This window comes from Acanthochromis polyacanthus, chromosome 3 (genome assembly GCF_021347895.1).
Source record: "Acanthochromis polyacanthus isolate Apoly-LR-REF ecotype Palm Island chromosome 3, KAUST_Apoly_ChrSc, whole genome shotgun sequence".
Lineage (NCBI taxonomy): Eukaryota > Metazoa > Chordata > Actinopteri > Pomacentridae > Acanthochromis > Acanthochromis polyacanthus.
Window position 1 is genome coordinate 32,292,602 of NC_067115.1, and position 23,431 is coordinate 32,316,032.

The following is a 23,431-nucleotide window of genomic DNA, read 5'->3' on the forward strand; positions in this document are numbered from 1 at the left end:
CGTGGAAGCACGAACATGGTTCTCTATTCTGCACATTGAAAAAGTTACAAAACGGTGTCATGTGTGCTGCTTACGGGTACGTATTTTAGCAGAAAGGATGATTCATTTCATTCGTTTGCTGGAGGGACTATAGACCAAACATAACCCTGAGCTACTGAGGAAACTCTTCGATGACTGATTTCTGCCGCTGCATTAAGTTACAGTTGCTATGATTTCATTTTGTCGGAGGGTAAGCGACGCAAGCACACAAATAATCTTATAACATGTAATGTCTGTAGAAGCCACCAGCAGAGCAGAAAGATGGTCTCCACTACGCCAGCATTCGCTTCTTCAAGAACCCGGCAGATCCTTTCCATTCTGACAACACACCAACTCAGCTCCGAAGACACCTGGAGGACGACGAGGAAAACAGAATCCAGTACGCTGCCCTCAGTTTTATTGGTGGCAGTAATGCTCTAAGGTGAGCAGCTTTTCACATCGAAACATTATCCTCAATTTAAATCTTTTTTTGGCATTATTTTTTCCATTGATGTCTCTTGCAATTGTGGGATTTTTTTTCAATCGATACAATATTTTAAATAATAATTATCACGTATGAAATGTGTGTCCCACAACAATCCTGTTAGCTTAACCCTTTTAACTGGTAGAAGAAGAAGAAAACAGTGAATCATATGATCCGCTGGAACTAACATCATCAATCTTCCAGAAGAATGGACAGAGCAAAGCTATGTCCTCTCTTCTGTTTTTCATATTTTCAGAACATTGTCAGCCTTGATTAAATGTCTCACACTACCTCATATTATCAGGATAAGATTCATTCTTTTCACTGTTTTCCATCAGTCAGTTTGTCCTCCTGGTCAGCAGTAACAGCTAGCTAAATATTTAGCTTCTACTGCTGAGAAAAAGATCACATTAGCATGGATTAGCAACCCTGTTACTGTGATTAGAGTAGGGTTAGCAAACAACAAATAAAACATGGAATAAAAATGGTACCATTGATGTGTAAGCTGAGCCAATCAATATTTTGATAGTTTATTACCTATTATTGATGAATATGGAGCAGAAAACTGTAAAAGAGAAGGTTTATTTTTCAAAATCTTTTAAGCCCAAATGTCCTCCAATTCTGGAACGGCCCATGTGTGATAGATTGCTCGGTCATTTTACAGCATCTGAACACATTTGCTTCTTTGGCAAGTGACAATTTGGATAACAGACAAAATACACTGGCGTGTGAATATTGTAAAAATATTCCTGAACAATTTTCAGCAAATTTTACTTTAGTTTATTTGAGATGCACCTCATCTTGACTTTGGCCAATCGTATGTCTTTTCAGTCCTATCAGGTGAGAAAGTACAAAGAGCCACAAACAGCACTATGAGAAATGGATGTGATGGCTGAATAGGTTATGACAAAGACTCTCACACAAGAGTTTGAATCCTGTTAGAAGGTTAGTTTTAGTGGCTGTGTTGACTTGACTGTTCAGATGGCTCAGATTGAAAGAGGAAATGGAACAGCAAATTCTGCCTTTCTTTGTTTGCCTCTTTCAAACTTTTTCCTACTGTAGTGTTATTACTCCGCCAAAGGAACGGTGGAGTTATGTGACGATCTGCATTGGTTTGTCTGTCAGCAACATTACTCAAAAACGGACGAACTGATGTGGATGAAATTTTCAGGGAAAGTCAGAAATGACACAAGGACCAAGTGATTAGATTTTGGCAGTGATGCAGCTTGTAGTCTGGATCCATGGATTTGTTAAAGATTTCTGTATCATTGCCAGATAGCGGCACATCATCACTGTAACTAAAGACAACAAATACATCAGCTGCCTGCTGATGATCACATGACTGGGATCCTACCACAAATCAACCGCTGTGGTCTTATCAGGTTTATCTGTCGTAAATGATACAAGGAACAATTGATTAAATTGTGGGGATGTTTCTGAGTCCCATCAATTCCCGCCGCCCATTACATATTTAGGTCACGCAATTTGGTATCCATACATAATGTACACATGCATAACAAACGGCTGTGCTCAGCGAAAAATCAGTTTGTTTGTGGGTACATCTACCACATTTTATGTTGCTGTGATTTCTGATCATCAATAAAAATAAAACTAATAATAATAATAATAAAATAATAAAACTAAAAAATGCTGCATTTCTGACAATACTACACTCTCTGAATGCTTTTCTTTTTTGTTATAAATTATCCTTTAAAATCACAATTGACCTGCTTTGCTCAAATATTTTCAAATCTCAGAATTCTCTCTCTCTCTCTCTCTCTCTCTCTCTCTCTCTCTCTTTTACTTCTGAGTAACAGAAGTCAGGAAACTGGACAGGATCCATCTGCATTGTACAGCTCAGTCAACAGAGTCTAATTTTCACACATGGTAGCACATTCTTCTTCATTTTCATTCCTCATATTTCAGTGTTTGTGTTTGTATGCCACAGATTGTGACTGTGACTTGTGTAGTGTGTTTTTGTCTTCATGACTGCCTTTTACTTGTGTCATTACAGGTTGTCTAACAGCAGCAGAATATCATGAACAGCTGTATTTAGTGGAATGCATGATGGAGCCACAACCACTGTTATTAGGAAGAGAAATTCTGTTGATAAATAGCTTCTGCTTTCCTATCTATCAATGCAAATCAAATGGACACATTTTAATTTGACATCAAGAGATATATCAAATAAAAACCTTCTCTGAACACTGATAGGAAGAAATAATTTAAATTATTATTATTTTTTGCACTTTCAGTAGTGTTACCTTATTAACCTTTGCTATTAAAAAAAATGTCTCCAAATTATATCTAATAGACTACATCAGGTCACTAATGTTTTGTAGTCTGGGAAGACCAAGATGGCATCTGCTATTTTAATAATACTGATTTATCAAAAAACATATGTCCTGGTGTGGGTGTCATCTGAGCTTGCTTCCACTAGCTTTTAATAAAGATGCATTAAACTCTTACAATCTGAGTGCTTTTATTTTGCATCTGCTTTCTCAACATCATGTAACATCAGCAGCTTTACTTAGTTCACCTTCTTCAATAACAGTAGATAGAGCAAAGACCATATTTTTTTCCTCACATCCTTCAAAAGTGAGCTTGCAGATTGCAACCAACAGAATCAAACAGCTCACAGAAGTTAACCGTTCAAGACAGTCAGTGTGCTTCTGCTGTTGGTCTTGCCTGGGGACCAGACAGCCTTTATATTGTGTATTACAATTACACATAAAGTCAGTCTGGAACTGCTCCATTGAACCAAATCTAGCCCAGAGGCGGGACTACTGATCACAGCTTGAATTGGAGAGAGCCAATCAGCGTAACGCATGTGTGACGCAATCACTTAGCGACCTAACAATTGCCTTTCTGCCATGATATTTTGTAGTTTTAACAGCTTCCTTCGCCGTACAGGGGTCCTGAGGAAAATCTAAGCTCTCCCTTTCAACAGTGGAGGGCAGCATTACACATTCTATCGTACAGCCTGCCGGAATTAAAAATACATCCTTTTTAAAAAGAAAAGCTTTAAGAGCTGCTTCTTGTTGAGGTTTAAAGGACAAATTCAGCCCATGCAAAACAGAGGAAAGCGCACGAGAGAAACCTCGCTCTGTTGCGGTCGCCATTTCGTTTGTATGCGGGAGGTGCACAGGTGTTAGATGGGTAATCTCAGCCCTGAAGATGACGCATCTTTAACTCCCGCCTCTGGTGCTCTGATTGGTTCGGTCTGATCTGCTCGGAGCTTGACAACCTGTCAAAATGTGTCAATGGAGGAGGGCTAGACCGTATTCCCGTATATCTCTTATAACGGGAATACAAAGTCTCGCTAAGCTAGGCTACTGTTGGTCACCTGGTGGCAAGTTGATCAGAAGAAGACGAGGCCTGCTGTGGTTAGACTGGTAGATACATTGCTATTGTTGAATTCATGCTAAATTCTTAGCTGCCTAAGGGATCTGTATTATTGGTTGTTTGTGGTCAGTGTGGGGATCACAATCTGTTTCTACTAATGTTGTCAAAAGATTAAATTTTTAAAATCAGATTGATCTCAGGATTGCTGTAGATTAATTTCAATTAATCACAATGAAATATCATTAAGTTTTAATCAAAATTAATCATGCTTGATTTTGCATGTGCAAACAGACTCAAGAAAGAAAAGAATATACTTAACGTTTCAGGAGTTTATAAAACTCCTTTAAAGGTTCATGTTAAAATCTCAGACTAATACATGTTTCGCATTAATGTGGAACTTTAAGCTGGAAGTTCTTCAGTGAAAAGAAAACTCCTTCCTGTAGAGTGAGCATATTACTGTATATCGGTCGACTCTTCCATCTTGTTTTTTTTTTTTTTTAATGTATTCAGATTTCCCATTGAAAGGGCCAACGCACTGTTCAGTAGGGCCCGACCGATACGGACTTTTTGAGGCTGATTCCAATATTTGACAGAAAAAATTCCTATAACTGATTAATCAGCCGCTTAAAAATATATAATGAGTAAAATAACGTCTATTTTGGTCCCTTAACACCAACAGCAGCAAAGACATGAATTACAGGCAGAACATTTTACTGTTTACTTTGTCCCTTTGTATTTGCTTAATTTTACAACAGAGAGGAATTTTCAAGAACAAAAATATGCAACAAAACATTCAACCTCTGGGAAATTATATAACCTTAAAAAAGAATTAATCTAAAAAGAATTAATCTATAAATGAGCTATGAAATACATCTGGTCCTGTACTACAGATTTGAGGTTGGTTTTCTCGCTCTCTCTCTCTCTCTCTCTCTCTCTCCATATATATATATATATATATATATATATATATATATATGTGGAAATTATAGATTGAATGAAAGTTGATATATATATACAATGAAAGTCGATATATATTGAATGAAACTTGATATAAGAAATTTTCAACCAAGTTACTCCCGCATCTTTTGGAAGTGTTTAACGAATCATATGAGAAAGGGATTTAGCCTCCATCACTGAGAGGCGCAACAATTTCGTTGTTGTTAAAACCAAGCAAGTCGCCCTCAGAAAGAACATCCTATCGTCCTATATCCCTAATGTCCTGTGACACCAAAATTCTACGCAAAGCTTTGGCGAAAAGAATAGAGACTGTTCTTCCAAATGTAGTTAAGAATGATCAAAATGGTTTTGTCTTACATAGGCAAGCCTTTCATAACACTCGCAGACTTTTGAATATTCTGTTTACCAAACAAAATATTAAAGGGCATGCAATCCTATCATTAGACGCAGAAAAGGCTTTTGATAGAATCGAATGGGGCTATCTCTTCGACATTTTGAAACGATTTGGATTTGGTGATAAATACCTAAAGTGGATAAGATTATTATATACAGAGCCAATGACAGCTAATACTCAATATTCCACACCTTTTAAACTGTGTAGATCCACCCGGCAAGGTTGCCCCTTGTCTCCACTATTATTTGTGGAGGACGTATGGTCACCCTATAAAAAGTGTTCCTTTAATTTTTTTGAGCAGTATATATTTAGTATATATTTATGTTGCAGGTTTGTATATATAGTGTATAGTGTATATATAGTATATATAGTATATATAGTGTGTCTCTTTATACTTATATTGTCTTTATGAAAGTGTTTTTTTGTTTTTGTTTTGATGGCTGAAACCGGGACCAGGGTCCAATTTCGTATTGTTTCATGAGCAAATGTGGAATGATATGACAATAAAGAACCTTTTGACCTTTTTGACCTTTAAGTCCACGGAGTTGCTGATCCGTAAGCTGCCCTTCCAGCGCCTGGTCAGACAGATCGCTCAGGACTTCACGACCGATCTGCGCTTCCAGAGCTCCGCTTTCATGGCTCTGCAGGAGGCCAGCGAGGCTTACCTGGTCGGCCTCTTTGAGGACACCAACCTGTGCGCCATCCACGCCAAGAGGGTCACCATCATGCCCAAAGATATACAGCTGGCCCGCTGCATCCGTGGAGAGAGAGAGCTTAGACCCACCATACCATCCTTACACCCAACACAACGGCTCTTTTAACAGCCATACATATTAACTTTGAGAGCTCAACCAAATGTGAGTAATCATTTGTCTCAAGTAATTCAAACTTAGAGGATGAATGAAGTGATCTGGTTTGCTGAACATCTTATCAAGCTTAATTTGAGCATCTCTTTAAATATTGGATGATAAAACATAAAATCCAGAACTTCCAAAATATGAAAATTCCAGAAATTAAGAACACAGTATGTTTAATGGTTGCAATGTTTGGCATTTAAGTATACTTGCATGTATATAAAATAGAAGCTGGAGACGTAAATCTACAATTTGAGCATAAAAGTACTGATTTTTAGATTAATGGCCCAAAAAATGTTAACTGTTATTTACAAATTCCACCCATTCATTCTCTATACACCGCTTTATCCTCACTAGGGTCGCGGGGGGGTGCTGGAGTCTATCCCAGCTGACTCGGGCGAAGGCAGGGGACACCCTGGACAGGTCACCAGTCTGTCGCAGGGCTACATATACAGACAAACAATCACACTTATTTGCAAATTAATTGATCATATTATTATATTATATAATTGATTAGATTTTCATGCTTAATAAAGTAAAACAAATAACAACCTTTTTTCTGGTCACTGGACACTTCCTCTCACTGATAAATGATGAAATACTGACAAGTCACAGTGTAATTACTATTAATCCAAATGACTTATTTATGTCTGAAATGATTCCAGACAGTCACTCAGCTTATTCTATTCCATACATTTGTTCTCCTTTCCTGCCGGTTTCTGTTTGAAATAAACTAAAACCATGTTTCACTAAACTGAAGTTAAACTGTTGGATTTTAAACTGTGCAGCAGACCAAAGGTCTCCTCTGATTGGACGATTAAACTTGCTCAAGCAGATCAGTTTCACACTAATTTTAATACATGAGTCTACTATGCCATATTAGAAACTAAATCTGTACAGAAAATGGAACACTTTGTTTCAGTCATTAAAGTTTGTCAGTTTGACTCCGCTCAGTGAAACTGCCACCGACTGTCTTCTCTTACCTCTGTAGATCAGCCCTAAACAATTCTGAATCACAACATTTAAGTTTGGACTAATTGTTTAATAGTAATGCAAAGACAATTTTCTCTTGTTTTCAGCTTTTATTAGTATGTGTTTACAGCATGTTGGTGTTACTGAAAACATGTTGTCAAATTTATTTCTGCTAATTTAACATTTTTCTTTGTATTTTTATATTTTCGTTTAGCATTCTTTTTGAAGAAGAACAAACTAGGAGGTAACAGTACCTCCTCAGATACATTATTATACATCAAAGGTATCAGTAATTAACACAAGGGAATGGAATTACATATTACCCTTAATATAGAAGAGAAGAAACAGCAATTGTAATTATTAAAGATTACATACCGTTTTTATAATGTATATGTATATATATATATATATATATATATATATATATATATATATATATATATATATATATATATACCGGGCTTTGCAAAAGTTCTGTTACACTCGGTTTCATGATCTTTAGAGACGTTTACATGTCGGAGTGAAAAATTCCATTAAATAAACTGAAAGTTCTACCTTATTGGCAGGTGTCTTTAATACAATTTTTTTCTCTGGTGAGGTTGTATCAAGATGGAAGTCAAAAGAGTTGAGATATCTGCTCTCCTTCGTGCTGAACATCAGCCGGATGACCGTCCACAGAGTCGTGGAGAGGCTAAAGAATGGTGAAGATCTTTCAGGTCTTCACCATTCTTGAAAGATCATCTGAAAGATCTTCACCATTCTTGAGCCTCTCCGTGACTCTGTGGACGGTCATCCGGCTGATGTTCAGCTGCTTGGCTCTGTCAGACTTGTTGTGGCCAGCATGAAGGAGAGCAGATATCTCAACTCTTTTGACTTCCATCTTGATACAACTTCACGGGAGAACAAATTTGTGTTAATGACACCTGCCTATAAGGTAGAACTTTCAGTTTGTTTAATGGAATTTTTCACTCCGACATGTAAACGTCTCTAAAGATCATGAAACCATGTAACAGAACTTTTGCAAAGCCCGACATATATATCTATACACACACACACACACACACACACACAAACACACACACACACACACACACACATATATATATATCTATATATATATATGTGTGTGTGTGTGTGTGTGTGTGTGTGTGTGTGTGTGTGTGTGTGTGTGTGTGCGCACACACACACTGCATCCTTACCTCCAAATTAATTACATTTCAATTCATATTTTAAATCTCTCTGAATCTTTTGAAAACCTGTGTCTGTTGCACGTGTAAACGCTGTACAAATAAAACACAGCAACAAATTCAAAAGCAACTCAAACTATATGCAACAAAAGCAAAAGACCTGAAAACTAAAACAAGCTTAAAGGGCTGTCGAGGCACCCAACTAAATGTGAACAGTGTTCAGCTGTTGGTCAGCAAAACCATAACTGTGAAAGTACAATCACTTCAAAAATCACTACAGATCTGCAAGACTAGGTGCACCTTGGAAACAAGTAAATCATATATCAGAGTTATTCACCAAGTGGCTGAGTCACGGAAGATTGAATGATTGATGATATACAGACACGAGTATTAACTAAATAAAACTACAGAGCTGCTCATCCACTCATCCATTTGTGACCAAACTGCAAATAATTCCTTATTCTGTTAATTTGAAGCATTTTACACAAGAACAAGTCAATCATCTGATATAATACAGATTACAAAACAGATTATTTTCCTGGCATTTATTTCAGAGAATATTCCATCAGTAACATTAATTTTTCTTTGAGTGGGCGACACATTAAAGTAATATTTTGCATTATGGGACAGTGTCAAATCTAAATGTGCTTCAGTACATATCATGTTTTAATATATAAAGTTTAAAATTGAACAATTTTATTGTGAAGCTGTCTGTGGGAAATTTAGTTGCTGCACTGATCAGTAAAATAAACATTAGGCTCCATTAAGATCAACTGTCACTTTGCACAGTATCACAACTTGATGATGTTTCATCAAAAATGCTTTTGAAATTTTTTTTTCCCAGAACAAACGTTTCTTCTGCTGACCACAATGAATGTTAATATCTAATCTGATTGTTTCAGTAACTGAACACATTTTCTATATACGTTGACATGTTAGGTTCATGTTTTACAATCAGTGTCTATGTCATCTAGTTTAGTTTATTTTCTTGTTAACATTATTTTGTGTTGCGTTTTTGTTTCGTGTGTGCTGCATCGTGACACTGCTAAAATTTTAAACCCAATTCTTCTTGTATTTTCTGAGCTGCTGTAATGTGTGAATTTCCAGCTGAAGGATCCATAAAGACAGAAGCTGCTGATCCTGCTGTTGGTCAGTTGGTGGCGCTGATGAGCAAAGAAGGTTTATTATTATCCAACATCAAGAAAATGTATAGAAGAAGAGGAAGAGGCCCGCCTCTGTCTTCTATCACGTCCTCAGTGGAGATTTAAACCTCCGTCAATCCTGCAGCGGTATCATTCAGCAGAAACCTGAACAACAGTGAGGATGTCTGGAAGAGGCAAAGGAGGAAAAGGACTCGGTAAAGGAGGCGCCAAGCGGCACCGTAAAGTTCTCCGTGATAACATCCAGGGAATCACCAAGCCAGCTATCCGCCGTCTGGCTCGCCGTGGTGGAGTCAAGCGTATCTCTGGTCTGATCTACGAGGAGACTCGCGGTGTGTTAAAGGTCTTCCTGGAGAACGTCATCCGTGATGCCGTCACCTACACCGAGCACGCCAAGAGGAAGACGGTGACCGCCATGGATGTGGTGTACGCTCTGAAGAGGCAGGGCCGCACTCTGTACGGCTTCGGAGGTTAAAGTCAGCGTTCATGCAGCAAAACAAAGGTCCTTTTCAGGACCACCATCTCCTCTAATAAAGAGCTGTGTCTTGCTAGTCTTTAAGAACTGTATATCGGTCAATGTAAAGTCTAATACTGTTAAATATGGAAACCAAAACAAACCTAATATTTTGCTTGATTTCAGAATGTTTAATGTGACTATATTGATGGACTTGCAGCTACAGTTTTATCTGCATAAATCTGTCTGCAGGGCAGCACCCTACTAGTTCGTTTTATTAATGGCCCTTTATTGAAGAAAAAGTACTCTGGAATTGAGTCTGCTAGGTCCTTTTCAGGACCACACATCTCCTTTATAGAGCAGCGTTCTGCTGGTATTAAATGACTTAATATTGGTTTGAGTAGGTTTTTCAAAGCAACTTAAATAGCTTGTGTTAAATAACCATACATGTAAAATGCCTATCTAATACGTGTGTGATGACTTGGTCTGTTGCAGCGTATCTCGTTTCTCAGTCTGTTCTTGGTTTCCTTTTGTGTAGTGGTCTCTCCTTTTGGTATCGGAGGACGAATCCATAATATTAGAGAAATACAAAGTGAAAGGGACTCTAGAGGAACAAGTAGGAGAGAAAAGTAAATGGTTAACTGTGAATGTTAACAAGATCATGAGCAAATTAAATATTTTATAATTTACCACTTGTAAATTTCCCCGCTGTGGGATTAATAAAGGTTATCTATTTTAAAATTCCAGCCAGGCTGCAACCAGTCCTCTCTAGAAGTGATTAAAAAGTAACCATAAGACCACCCTAAGTCTCCAATGATTGCAAAACTCAGCAGCATGGGTTCTAAGACCAGAAGGAGAAGTTTCTGATCTGGTTACTTGTCTGTTTTAGAATTGATTTTCACACCATTTCATTGGTTAATAAAGCTCTTAGTAGTCTTTGTCTTTATCAAACTATTTTTTTCTTAAACTGTAGTCAGAATATTTATTAACAGAGGAATTTTCTGTTTTGATAGAATTATTTTAGAGACAGCTGCATGTTGCTGTCTTCATTAAAGCCATTCATTTATTAACCATACACCAATAACAGGCTGATTTGAGATGATTCAGAAAAGAAATTAAATTATATATTTCGATAGAATTTGAGTCTCCCATGTAGTTCCAGTCAGTGTGGATGTAAATCACTTATTTGCTATAGAAGCTGTAGAAAACAGAGCAATCTGCTGCTTCTTGGGAGTTCACAAGTTTGTTCCAGTCTTGGCAGCACAGGGCGATATGGGCTGGATTCCTGGATTTATCTTAAGGAAATGTGAAATGGTTAGACTGTGGAACCGGATTATTTATATGCCTGATAATAGAATAACAAAAAAGGTCTTCCTTTGGAGTAAATCTAACTCTCCCTGGGCTGCAGAGCTTCGAGCAGTTTTTAATGAAGCACAGCTTCTTTATATATTTCATAACATTTTTTCCTGCAATATTAAAGACATTCGAACAAAATTATTGTCTACATTTAAAGAAAAGTGGAAAAGTGAGATTTTGACTAAACCCAGGTTACGGACTTATGTTCAGATAAAGGATGATTTCAAGGCAGAATTTTACGTTAAATCAAATCTGACATGGAGCCAGAGATCCCTGATTGCTCAATTATGAACTGGAATTGTACCTCTGGCTTTAGAGACTGGAAGGTTCTCACAAACACCTGAGGAAGAGAGACTCTGTGGACTATGTCAGTTGGGAGAAGTTGAGAGTGAATCTTATTTTTTGTTGTATTGTTCTTTTTATGATGACCTCAGAAATGTGTTGTTCAGTGAAGTATCTGTTAAAAAGCCTGATTTGTTCTGGTGTAGTGATGATGACAAGATGAAATATTTGTTTACATATAATGTTTATAACCTAGCTGCATTTGTTTGTAAAGCCTGGAAGAGGCAGCAGACTTCTTGATTTAAATAATAAAATTATAAAATGTGTTTATTGTACTGACTGCTGGGAACTGGCTTGGTGTGTATTTTGGTGTCTTATAAGCCCATGTTAGGGCTGGGCATACTGAATGTATGTAAGACACAATAATAAAAAAATAATTCATTTATTTATTCATTCATTCATTCATTCATATTATTTATTTATGTATGTTTTTATTTGTTTTTAATGTTTCAGCTTCTTGCATTCAGTTGATTTGCAGTTTCTTACATAGTTTCCCAAACCAGCCCACAATTACTATGTGCTGATCAGAATGAATACAAAAAAAAAAAAAAAAAAACTTAATTGTAATCTAACAGGGAAATTCAGTATCAGCAATTCCATACAAGATCTATATGATCAATAATTAATGTGTGGAAAACGGTAATGAAATTTACTCTAATTTCTGTATTTAAACATACAAATGATACCATAACTCTGCGTTTTATTATAATATAGACCCTTTAATGACCCACGTCACAAATGACGTCACAGCTTTAGCTGGAGGCAAAAGAGGAAGCCTGCAGCCGTGACCGAAAGGCCGAGGGACTAGGCTCTATCAACTTTTCTAAAATGTCGTCCTGCTGTGTTTTTGGATGCCAGAATAGGAGGAATGACATTGGCGAACGCAAATTAAAGTTTTATAGGATTCCACCGAACACTCGTGCTCAGAGGGAACGAAGACAGTTGTGGTTAAATGCTACTGGCGAAAAGACTGGACAGAGACGATCAGCTGCAGTCAATTCCAGCCATTTTCAGTCCAAAAAAATCGCTAATATTCTATTGGTAAATAAAAAATATTCAATTCAATTCAATTCAATTCAGCTTTATTCCAGACACTGGGTCCAAATACACACACCATAAGAACAAGGACACAACAAGACACAGAAAAAAATACAATCAAAAACAATAACCCGTTAAATATGACGAGAAATACAGGGAATATTGGACGCGCATCACGAGGTGCATTTCCTTGAAAACAACCGATTCGTGGATTATATACCGACTTCAGGACATGTTTTGGACAAAATAGTTTACTGGCTCGTGTCGTCTGGATGTCCAAGGTTGGATTATGGCCGTTTTTTGTGGAATATTTTCATCTGTGTGTAATAATGAACCCGGAAATGTGAGTCGCGCTGTGTACATTAAAGCCGTGTACGTTAAAGCCGTGTACAGAGAAAGGATGGATGGATATTCGTTGTTTGTCGGACAAATGTGTGTTTCTCACCCGCTGTGGTAATCACATCTGAAAGTGGTTTATACTGGCGGATTCATGAGAATCTAAGCTTTCCATCGGCGTATAGTGTTTATATAATCGCGTTTGCAGCCTTCGGACATTCTTTAAATTCCTATGCAAATTAGTAAGTGTACCGCCGGCGGTACACTGAAGTTTAACGGGTTAAAAATGCTCGAGTTTGCAGCGCAAACTCCCAGCGCAAACTATATACTCCCAGTCCCGCTTGACTTCTCGCTCCGCTTTTGCCTCCAGCATAAGCCCCGCCCACAAAAAACGTCACAATGTTTGTAAACAAATAAAGGGTCTATATGGGAGACGCCAGCGTGTTGTCATTTGCTATGGTCACGTGGTACAAGACTGCTACTGGTTGGCAAGAACCGGCAGTAACATAACGACTTGCTACGAGAACGGTATTGAGTTTGAAACAAATACGTAAAGTTATCGCTTTTCATGAATGAAATTGCACATGTATTTACCACAATGGTAATAGCGTGTGTAGTTGTTGGTTGTACGAAGCGTTTTGAGAAGGGATCAGGCTTGAAATTTCACCGAATACTGATGTCAGGAGAGAGAAGATGGCGGTGGCTTCAGCCATCAACAGGAAAAATTGTACCCCAGTAAGCAGCAGAGATCGTGTTTGTGGCTCCCACTTTTCTTCAGGTAAACTATTCAACAGTTTAGCATGTTTAGTATGTCCAACTTTGAGCTTATTTACCAAAAGATATTGATTTAGTTGCGCATCCTTCGCGTGAAGCGATCTCTACACTTTCGGTTTGGTTCAGTGTTGTCATGTGTTACCGATCGCTTTTTAGGTGATGAAAGTATACTAAAGTCGAATGAAGCATATTCAATAACATCTCCTTAAGCCAGCAGCCTTCTATTTGTAACCATATTTGTTTTTGTATGCGTCTAGCGATCGTTTTTTTAGAATTGTCCTATTTTCGATCACCAATGCTGTGGGTCTGTTACTGTTACATAGAAGCCATACTGCAGACAAAAAATACAGCAACTTCTTGACGTTTCTTTGACATCTTGTTGAAGATTAACAGAAGATATTTTATTTTTAATTCATAATTATATATTTTTGGGTGGGTGAACTGCCCAGCGGTGTCAATCAATTAAAAATAAATGCCGGTGAAGGAAATGTCCGGTCACAATGAAGGATCGTCAACCCACCCAGTCTTCAAATTGTAGGGATCTGGCAAGGTTTTACCGTTTCCCTGATATCTCAGCTTGCTCACGTATATTTGTCGGGCCTCAGGTGATAAGGATTGAGCATAATCGGACAATTTCACGGAAGGATAGTTCGCATCAGCCATTGTTCCTCTGGTTCCTCTTGCCAACCAGCGCGGTAATCACGTGACTTCGTGACGTCACTGTTTGTAAACACTGGCGTCTCCCATACACACATTTAGAAAGACCCGTAATGTGGAACTGAATACCAAATACGACGATAAAATTTAAAAATCCTAAATATTAACCCTTTACGCTTCAGTGCGTCGTAGGTGTACCGCCGGCGGTACACCTACTAATTTGCATAGGAATTTCAAGAATGTCCGATGGCTGCAAACCCGATTATACAAACACTATACGCCGATGGAAAGCTTAGATTCTCATGAATCCGCCGGTATAAACCACTTTCAGATGCGATTACCACAGAGGGTGAGAAAAACACATTTGTCCGACAAAAACAAATAGTCATCCATCCGTTCTCTCTACACGGCTTCAACGCACACAGCGCGACTCACATTTCCGGGTTCATTATTACAGACAGAAAAAAAGATTCCACAAAAAACGGCCATAATCCAACCTTTTACATCCAGACAACACAAGCCAGTAAACTATTTTGTCCAAAACATGTCGTGAAGTCGGTGTAAAATCCACGAATCGGTCGTTTTCAAGGAAATGCACCTCGCGATGCGCGTCCAATATTCCCTGTATTTTTCGTAATTTTTTTAAATTTAAAAATAGAATATTAGCGATTTTTTGTACTGAAAACGGCTGGAATTGACTGAAGCTTAAAGGGTTAAGAGAGTAGATGTAACGTCAGTTAAATAGGAGATTTATTGACGCGCTAAAGTTTCGGTGATTCGATAATCCAACATTTAGTTCAGACGGAGTCTATTCTAACGGATCATCCAGATACCAGCAGCTGCCCCAAGCACCGGCAGCGTAAGTGTGTTTACCGGCGGCCGAAACTCTCCGCTTCCAGGCCAACAAAACAGCGCAGCGCCGCCGTTTTTCTTCCACTGTGTCCTAACATGTCTCTGCTAACTGGAACACCTATGTTCCACCTCAGACGAAGAGCTTTTAGTTGTTTTAGGAGCACAAATGTACAGAAAAGTGTCAGCGAGCCGTACTCGATCACCGTGTGTCCGACAGCTTGGAAGTCTCCTGGAAGCAAGAGACAAAGAGCTGGAAGCCAAACATGAGCCGAGTGTGGAGGGACACGTGTGTCGTCGTCGTGGAAATGCGTGTCCTTCCATACTCGGCTCATGTTCGGCTTCCAGCTCTTTGTCTCTTGCTTCCAGGAGGCTTCCAAGCTGTCGGACACACGGTCGTGGAAACGAACGTGGAGTGTGAAAAGGATGATTTTGTGCGTATTTTGTGTCCAAAACGTCTCAGAGAAAACACAAATGTCGCCGCGGTTTTAAGCCGGTGGCAGCCCTGTATGGTGTGTTGCCTCTTTATGGTTCTCATGGTATTTATAAGTCCTGCCTCCTGCGTTCAGCTCGGACACCTTGAGAAAAAACAGATACGCAGAAACATGGCAGAAGAAGCTCCGGCAGCTGCACCGGCTAAAGCTCTGGCTAAAGCCCTGAAGAAGAAGGCTGCCAGGCCTAAGAAGGATGGGCCCAGCCTCCCGAAGCTCATCGTCGCCGCTGTGGCCGAGTCTAAGGAGCGGAAGGGGATCTCGCTGGGTGCGATCAAGAAGGTTCTGGCGGCCAAAAAGGTTGATGTGACAAAATCAAACAAACGCATCAACACCGCTGTCACCAAGATGGTCACCAAGGGGGTTCTGAACCAGACCAAGAAGCCTGCAGCAAAGAAAAGTGCAGCCAAGAAGCCCAAAGCTAAGAAAGCTGCCAAGAAGTGAAGCTGCTTCATCTCCACTCACTCATCAGCAAAGGCTCTTTTCAGAGCCACCACAGCCTCCACTAAAGAGCTGCTGCCTCACTCAACACTCTCACAATATGCTTCCATTCATTTATGGCTCAACCATGGATCACAGAAAACTAAAACATTTTTTTTGTAAAATTTAATGATATCAAGGCTTTTTACATGCGCTTTTCTCATCAAGGTTTTGTCTTTTTCCACCATTCGAGTCAATGAAGTCATTAAGAATTACAATTTGTTACTAATCCATGTGTTTTTTTTAATATTTTCACAGATTGAAAATCGACCTTTATAACGTCACAGAGAAAGATCCAATTAAAGAAGCTTTATTTTACTTTAATCATAATGTTGTACAACCAGCTGGTGTAATTTCACTGCAGGCTTCCACAAAAATGTCCACAGTTGTTGGCAAAATTAGTGTGATATAGCATTTATGTTCTGAAGTATCAAAAAGTTTCCAAATGATCTGCCTTTCATACAAGCCTGATACACCTTTTTCTGCATACTATCAAAAAAAAATAATTCCGTTCCACTCAGTTTAATAAATCACACATTTCCCCTCTTAATTTAGTGGATGTAAATGTAGACATACAGTACCTGACACAGAGAGAAGCACAATAAAATATCCTCTTGCTGTCACTGTTAAACTCATCTCTGCTCCTCTCATTTGTCTTCAGAAACAACAAAACATGTCAGCAGGTAAAAATTCTACTCAAGTCACATCACTTAACAATTCTATCTGAAATGGACGAGGACGTTGCTAAAACATCGTTCCTCTGCCATTCGTAAGTAGGAGCAGAAACCAGGCTGTTACAGTAGACCAGACTTCCTTCCTCCTTACAACATGAGCATGAAAAGAGAAATGCATGCACATCCCTGAAATGCTCAATTGCAGTGTGCAGCCAAAAAAAGAACTAGTACATGCATGGTGAGATCGAAATAGATTTGTGTGTGTGTAAGATTTAGGGGAAATGAAGAAGACTTGTAGGGAAATCCATCCATCCATTCTCTATACACCGCTTTATCCCCACTAGGGTCGTGGGGGGTGCTGGAGTCTATCCCAGCTAACTCGGGTGAAGGCAGGGGACACCCTGGACAGGTCGCCAGTCTGTCGCAGGGCTACATATCCAGACAAACAATCACACTCACATTCACACCTACAGGCAATTAAGAGTAACCAATTAACCTCAGCATATTTTTGGACAGAAAGATCCCAGGCCCAGGCCGGGATTTGAACCATGGATCTTTTTGCTGCAAGGCCAAAGTGTTAACCACTATGTCAATGTGCAGGGAAGGAAAACTTAAGATGCAAAACTGATGATTAAGTTCAATTTACGTTTAGCGTATCTGGTGTTTTATTTGCACATTTTATGTTTGAAGGTAGTCATTTCAAGATGTTTACTTTTGAGGTTAAGCATAAAGTTAGATATAATTAGTATTAATATTTTACTTAAATTGATTATCAACATCATTGACAAACCTCAATATCAAGAAAGTCTTCAAAACATCTTATTTTAGGTGAAGTGAATTGTTTTCATAATTTAAAAAAAAAGTATTGTCTTGTCTTAAAAACATCAGAAAAGAGCTAAACTGCATCATGTAGATGACACAGTAAAATATAGAGCTGCTTCTTCTCAGAGCAGGCTGTTGATGAGCTCCAGACAGTTGCAGGTCTTACTGTATGATTTAAAGTTAGTTCTACAAAAGTCCTGCATAAGATCCATCTGCTAAGTAAACAAAGTTCTGTTATTGGATTAATTTACAGTGCCTGTCAGGTCATAGGTAACCAATGTATGTGTGTTATATTTCTTCGTGTTAACACAGCTATATTCAATAAATAAGTATTTATACCCAGTCTGTACTCAGAAATGTCAAGTATAATGTTGATTCTGTTGGAGGTCTCCAGCTTTCTGCGTCTTCTCCATGGAAATCAGATCGCAATCAGCTGAGCCTCTCAGCCAATTACAGACGGGGGGCTGCACAGTCGTATTTCCATGCGGTCTGTATAAGAAGAGCCGCTCTCTGCTCTCAGCCTCATTTGTTACTAAAGAGACAGTGAAGAGAAAGATGCCTGAACCAGCGAAGTCTGCGCCGAAGAAGGGCTCTAAGAAAGCGGTGACCAAGAGCGCCGGAAAGGGCGGCAAGAAGAGGAGGAGCAAGAGGAAGGAGAGTTACGCCATCTACGTGTATAAGGTGCTGAAGCAGGTCCATCCCGACACCGGCATCTCGTCTAAAGCCATGGGCATCATGAACTCATTCGTCAGCGACATTTTCGAGCGTATCGCTGGCGAGGCCTCCCGTCTTGCTCACTACAACAAGCGCTCCACCATCACCTCCAGGGAGATCCAGACGGCCGTCAGGCTGCTGCTGCCCGGTGAGCTGGCCAAGCACGCCGTGTCCGAGGGCACCAAGGCCGTTACAAAGTACACCAGCTCCAAGTAAACAACTTCATCAACAACACAACGGCTCTTTTAAGAGCCACATATATGCACTATAAGAGCTCAACGTCTCACGTAGTGACAATATAAATGGGTACAACATAAAATATTTAAATATTATTAAAAACAAAAACAAATCTACAGCGTTGGGTCTTTAAGTGTAATTATGTACATGAAGTAGAAGCTAGAAAAGCAAATGCACATTTACAAAATACTCAGTTAAACTGAGTTTGAAGGCTGTGCAGTATAAAAGTAATGATTTCTGATTAGTTGCCCAAACAATTATGAATGTTAGTTATTTGCAATTTAATAAGAATTATGTTTTGTGTATTATAAAGTAGAGAAATAGTGACCTATTTTCTGATCAGTGGACACTCCATTCTCACTGATAAATGATGAAATACTGACCAGTCACAATGTAATTACTGAGTCTAAATGACTGTTATTTATATCTGTAATGATTTCAATTACTCAGACTCTGCTATTTGAATTAAACTTCATGAAACATCTGCTGATAGATGTTTAATGGTTTTAAACGTGTTCATTAAAGAGCTGAAAACAACTGGTTTTATATTTTACTTTATTTATTGCTGCTGCTCTGCTGCAGGGTTTTAAAATGTATTCTCATGCACTGACCCAAGGCAAATGTTTTTCCTTGTGTATATTGTAAGTCATAAAGAAATTCAGTGAATAAACACTTTGTGTACAGGATTAAACTTGAATTCACATTTAACTATGGCTTAATCTACTACATATATTTGTGCTCCTTTCCAGCAGAGATTCTATTTGAATCAAACTAAAACCATGTTTCATTAAACTGCAGTTAAACTGTTTCATTTGAAACGGGGTCTGAATGACTCGGTAAGAACTACAATAACTCTCCTCTGATTGGACGATCACATTTCCCTCTCATTCTGACCAATCAGTGAGCAGCTGTGTCCCTATATAGAGCTGCAGTTTGGGCCGTTGAGTTCATTCTAGTTTCTACTCGCAATAAGAAGCTTTTATTTCGAAACATGTCTGGACGCGGAAAGACCGGCGGCAAAGCCAGAGCCAAGGCAAAGACCCGCTCCTCCCGGGCAGGGCTCCAGTTCCCGGTCGGTCGTGTTCACAGGCTGTTGAGGAAGGGCAACTACGCGGAGCGTGTGGGTGCCGGTGCCCCCGTCTACCTGGCGGCTGTGCTCGAGTATCTGACTGCTGAGATCCTGGAGCTGGCTGGAAACGCTGCCCGCGACAACAAGAAGACTCGTATCATCCCTCGTCACCTGCAGCTGGCTGTCCGCAACGACGAGGAGCTCAATAAGCTGCTGGGTGGAGTCACCATCGCTCAGGGTGGCGTGCTGCCCAACATCCAGGCTGTGCTGTTGCCCAAGAAGACTGAGAAGCCCGCTAAGTCCAAGTAAACATTAGTGTTTTGCAACAAACCAACGGCTCTTTTCAGAGCCACACACAAACTCTTTATGAGCATCTCAACACCAGTACTCAGCTTAAGCACTAAGATTATTTCACATGTCTAAGAGGGTCAGTAGTGCAGTAGTGGTTGTGGGTTGGGTTGATGAAGGTATATATTCTTGTCATATACATCTGACTTATGTCCACTTAATGTTTCCCGCCTTTATTCAGCACCCCTTTTATGTAGTCAGAGAGAGAGGAGTAAAAGTTTGTCAGATGGCTGATTCTGTCATTTGTCTGCTGAAGACGGCAGTAAACAGAGATCGCATCCGAATAGATATGTATGTCGGCTGAGTTACACAAGCAACTTAGCTTTTGTCCATAGCGACGTACAACACAAGCAAGAATTCAGACATAAGGAAAAACCTCTAAGTGCAAAAAGTGCTTCAAGTGTGGTTGGTCAAAGGTGTTGTCATCAAGTTGCGGAACAATTGCTCCCCCCCCAACTTTGTCAGTGCTAAATAAGTGCTGGGTTTTAGACCACCTGACTTATTCTAACCCTAAGGTGGAGTCAGATTAAGTGCCTAGGTGTTCTCTGAACAGTTAAGTCTTCAATTGTCTCTTAAAACTTGTATTGTAGAATTTTAATTTACACTGCAAATGTAGAAGGGAACATTTACATTGATTTGGTCAATTTGACTCCACCCACTGAAACTGCCAACAACGGTCCTCTTTTACGTCCGCAGCTCTGTCTGTCAGCAGTGGTTCAACCAAGTCAAGGATCAAATAAAACCATCGACTCTTTTCAGAGCCACACACAAACTCACAATGAGCATCTGTCTGGTTCGTATTATGTAGTAAATATTCTAATAACATATACATTTGTCTTCCTTCAGCATTTTAACTTTATTAAATGTTGATGATTTAATAGTGGATGATAATAAAATGGACTGTAATGCAATAGTATATGACTGCAGAGCTGGAGGCTACACTCTCAGATCAAATCAAATCAAATCAAACTTTATTTATAGAGCACTTTTCATACAAATAATGTTGTACAGCACTTTGTGTTACATTCTTTGTAACACAAAGTGGTGTACAACATTTAAAAACATTAAAAAAAAAAGAAGACCCATCCCACCCTCCCTCCATATAGGCGCACAACTGCACAAGCACACACGCACACACACACACACACACACACACACACACCATCACCACTGACTGTAGGGAGACATGGCATGGCACTGACGATTGTGGAAAACGTCTCCATTGGGGCCGTCCACACCGGGAGTGGCTATTATTGTCAGAGCTAAACAACATTGTGGTACTAGAAATTGTGTTTTTAATTTAGCCAGAACAAAAGTCACATCACATTTGTATTAATCCTTTGGTGACTATTTTCTTGTATTTTGTGGATACATGAGTTTTGTTGTGTCTAATACATATTTGTCCTCATGAACTTTAATTTTTTCAAAGTAGAATCTGTGCCTTAAGGTTCATCACAGGTTGTAGAGCCCTCACTCACCACTACACTTTATATGATGGAACTGAACGGCCCTCTTTGATGACGCGCCATCTTATCCACTGGTATAAATTTATTTATAAAGCAATCCCAGGTCCACTTCCACATTATTTGTGTGACTAGATTTCCAAAACCAACAGCAATTACTGTTTATGTTCCAATGATTTATAGCTATGAAACATGTCAAAGGTTCATTCTGAATTTGAGACTGTTTTAAATACTCTGCACCTGCTGCCTGGAACTCACTGCACAAGACACTGAATCTGAAGGAACTCATCGCCATTGAACCTTCTAAAAAACATATGAAAGATCTTGCAGCAACGACTTCTCACACTTGTTTTAATGTAAATTCTTAATCCTTTGCTTTTATCTGGCATGCATTTTATTTATTTTGTTGAGTGAGTTGGTGGTGTCTGTTTTTAAATTGGCACAATTTTAATGTTTCTCAGGCTGCTGTCGTGCCAGGTTTCCCTTGAAAAAGAGGTCAGTGTATCTCAACAGGATGACCTGTTTAAATAAAGGCTAAATTAAAAAAGAAGAAGAAGAAGAAAAAAATAACCGTTCACATATTAACTTAATTCTTTAGAAAAGGAAATCAACTCTTTTCTCACTGATTCTTATGTTTTGTCTGAGTTCATCTTATTTGTGTTTTACATGGTGACATTTGTATTTTTAAAAGCTTGAACAATATTTTTTTCGAAATTGGAGTTAAATATTCACTCAGAAATAATCTGTCAACCCTGCATATGCCAGCTCTAAGTAAATAACTTAATCTACAACACAATGGCTCTTTAAAGAGTCACACACTTTATCTGCAGAGCTTTAGATCCACTTTGAGCTGTATCAATACTGTGATCTGTAGGATCACACTTGGAATCATTTCATACATAATTTAAATCTAAATGCACATTTACAGTAAATAATTTAAAACTCAAAATTGTGATTGAATTAATAAAATATTCTGTGAATATTCTGTCATTGACATACATTTGATTAAACAATTTACTGTCTGTTGCTGCAGTCTTCAGAATTTTAAAGTCTAAAATAGCGGCTGCTTAGATCACCATGGTAACTAATGCTGTGTTTAACTTGAATATGTTCAAAGTGTTGGATTTAAATGGGAAACTAAGCATTTCCTCACAATTCATGACAGATTCTCAGCTGGGCGAAAAATGTTATATCTGCAAACATGTGGAGCTGTATGACACTAAAACCAGTTACACTATCCCACAATGTATGGATCATGTTGCCATGAGAACCTGATATTTATTTGGTTGGTGATCAGAAAATTACTTCTTTTTTTTTTTTTTTTTTTTTAATGTTTCTTCCTGGTTCGCTGTCGTGTCCCTTTACACTGCTGGTACTGCAGCTGATAGAACAGAGATTGTAAAATAAGTTATTCTGCTGATATTTATTTCAGAGAATATTCTGTTTGTAAAATCAATTTCACTTTGATTTGGACACAAATTAAAGTATTATCCTGCATTGTGGGACAGTCTCAGATTTAAATACTGTTCAATACATGTTATGTTTGAATATAAGTTGAACAGTTTGTGCAGCTGCCAGACAGAAATAATCAGCTGCATTGATCAATAAAACAAATACAACCAGCATAATTAAGATAAATGATCACTATGCAGAAAGTGACATTTCAGGGTTTTATCAAAATGACCACTTGTTGATCTTTCACCAAAAATTACTTTTTAAATGGTTATTGCCAAAACTAATGTTTCTTCTGCTGACCACAATGAATGTTAATATCTGATTTGATTGTTCCTTTACCATCTGAAATGACATGTTAGATTCATGTTTATATGTTGTGTTATTGTTTTGTGAGTGCTACATCGTGACACTGCTCATGTTTTAAACACAGTTCTTGTATCTTCTGAGCTCCTGTGAATTTCCTGCTGAAGGATCCATAGAGACAGAAGCTGCTGATCCTGC

General features: G+C 38.7%; 4 protein-coding genes across 4 annotated transcripts; all 4 read left to right on the plus strand.

The window, feature by feature from the left end:
* The first annotated feature begins 9,523 nt into the window (after positions 1-9,523).
* On the plus strand, positions 9,524-9,881 carry LOC127533383 (histone H4). Its single transcript, XM_051946260.1, has one exon. The coding sequence runs from the start codon at positions 9,535-9,537 to the stop codon at positions 9,844-9,846; it is 312 nt and encodes a 103-aa protein (XP_051802220.1). The 5' UTR covers positions 9,524-9,534; the 3' UTR covers positions 9,847-9,881.
* Positions 9,882-15,782: 5,901 nt separating this feature from the next.
* LOC110971107 (histone H1-like) lies at positions 15,783-16,112 on the plus strand. The gene has a single exon (XM_022221432.2). The coding sequence runs from the start codon at positions 15,783-15,785 to the stop codon at positions 16,110-16,112; it is 330 nt and encodes a 109-aa protein (XP_022077124.1).
* A 2,076-nt stretch (positions 16,113-18,188) lies between these two features.
* Positions 18,189-18,659, plus strand: LOC110971105 (histone H2B-like). Its single transcript, XM_051946254.1, has one exon. The coding sequence runs from the start codon at positions 18,200-18,202 to the stop codon at positions 18,572-18,574; it is 375 nt and encodes a 124-aa protein (XP_051802214.1). The 5' UTR covers positions 18,189-18,199; the 3' UTR covers positions 18,575-18,659.
* Positions 18,660-19,572: 913 nt separating this feature from the next.
* On the plus strand, positions 19,573-19,989 carry LOC110971104 (histone H2A). The gene has a single exon (XM_022221429.2). It carries the CDS (start codon positions 19,587-19,589, stop codon positions 19,971-19,973), a length of 387 nt encoding a protein of 128 aa, XP_022077121.1. The 5' UTR covers positions 19,573-19,586; the 3' UTR covers positions 19,974-19,989.
* The last annotated feature ends 3,442 nt before the right edge of the window (positions 19,990-23,431 follow it).

What these genes read in the sequence shown, in the direction of transcription:
- LOC110971107 (XM_022221432.2), top strand. Translation starts at nt 15,783, where the DNA reads ATGGCAGAAGAAGCTCCGGCAGCTGCACCGGCTAAAGCTCTGGCTAAA.
- LOC110971104 (XM_022221429.2), top strand. Translation starts at nt 19,587, where the DNA reads ATGTCTGGACGCGGAAAGACCGGCGGCAAAGCCAGAGCCAAGGCAAAG.
- LOC127533383 (XM_051946260.1), top strand. Translation starts at nt 9,535, where the DNA reads ATGTCTGGAAGAGGCAAAGGAGGAAAAGGACTCGGTAAAGGAGGCGCC.
- LOC110971105 (XM_051946254.1), top strand. Translation starts at nt 18,200, where the DNA reads ATGCCTGAACCAGCGAAGTCTGCGCCGAAGAAGGGCTCTAAGAAAGCG.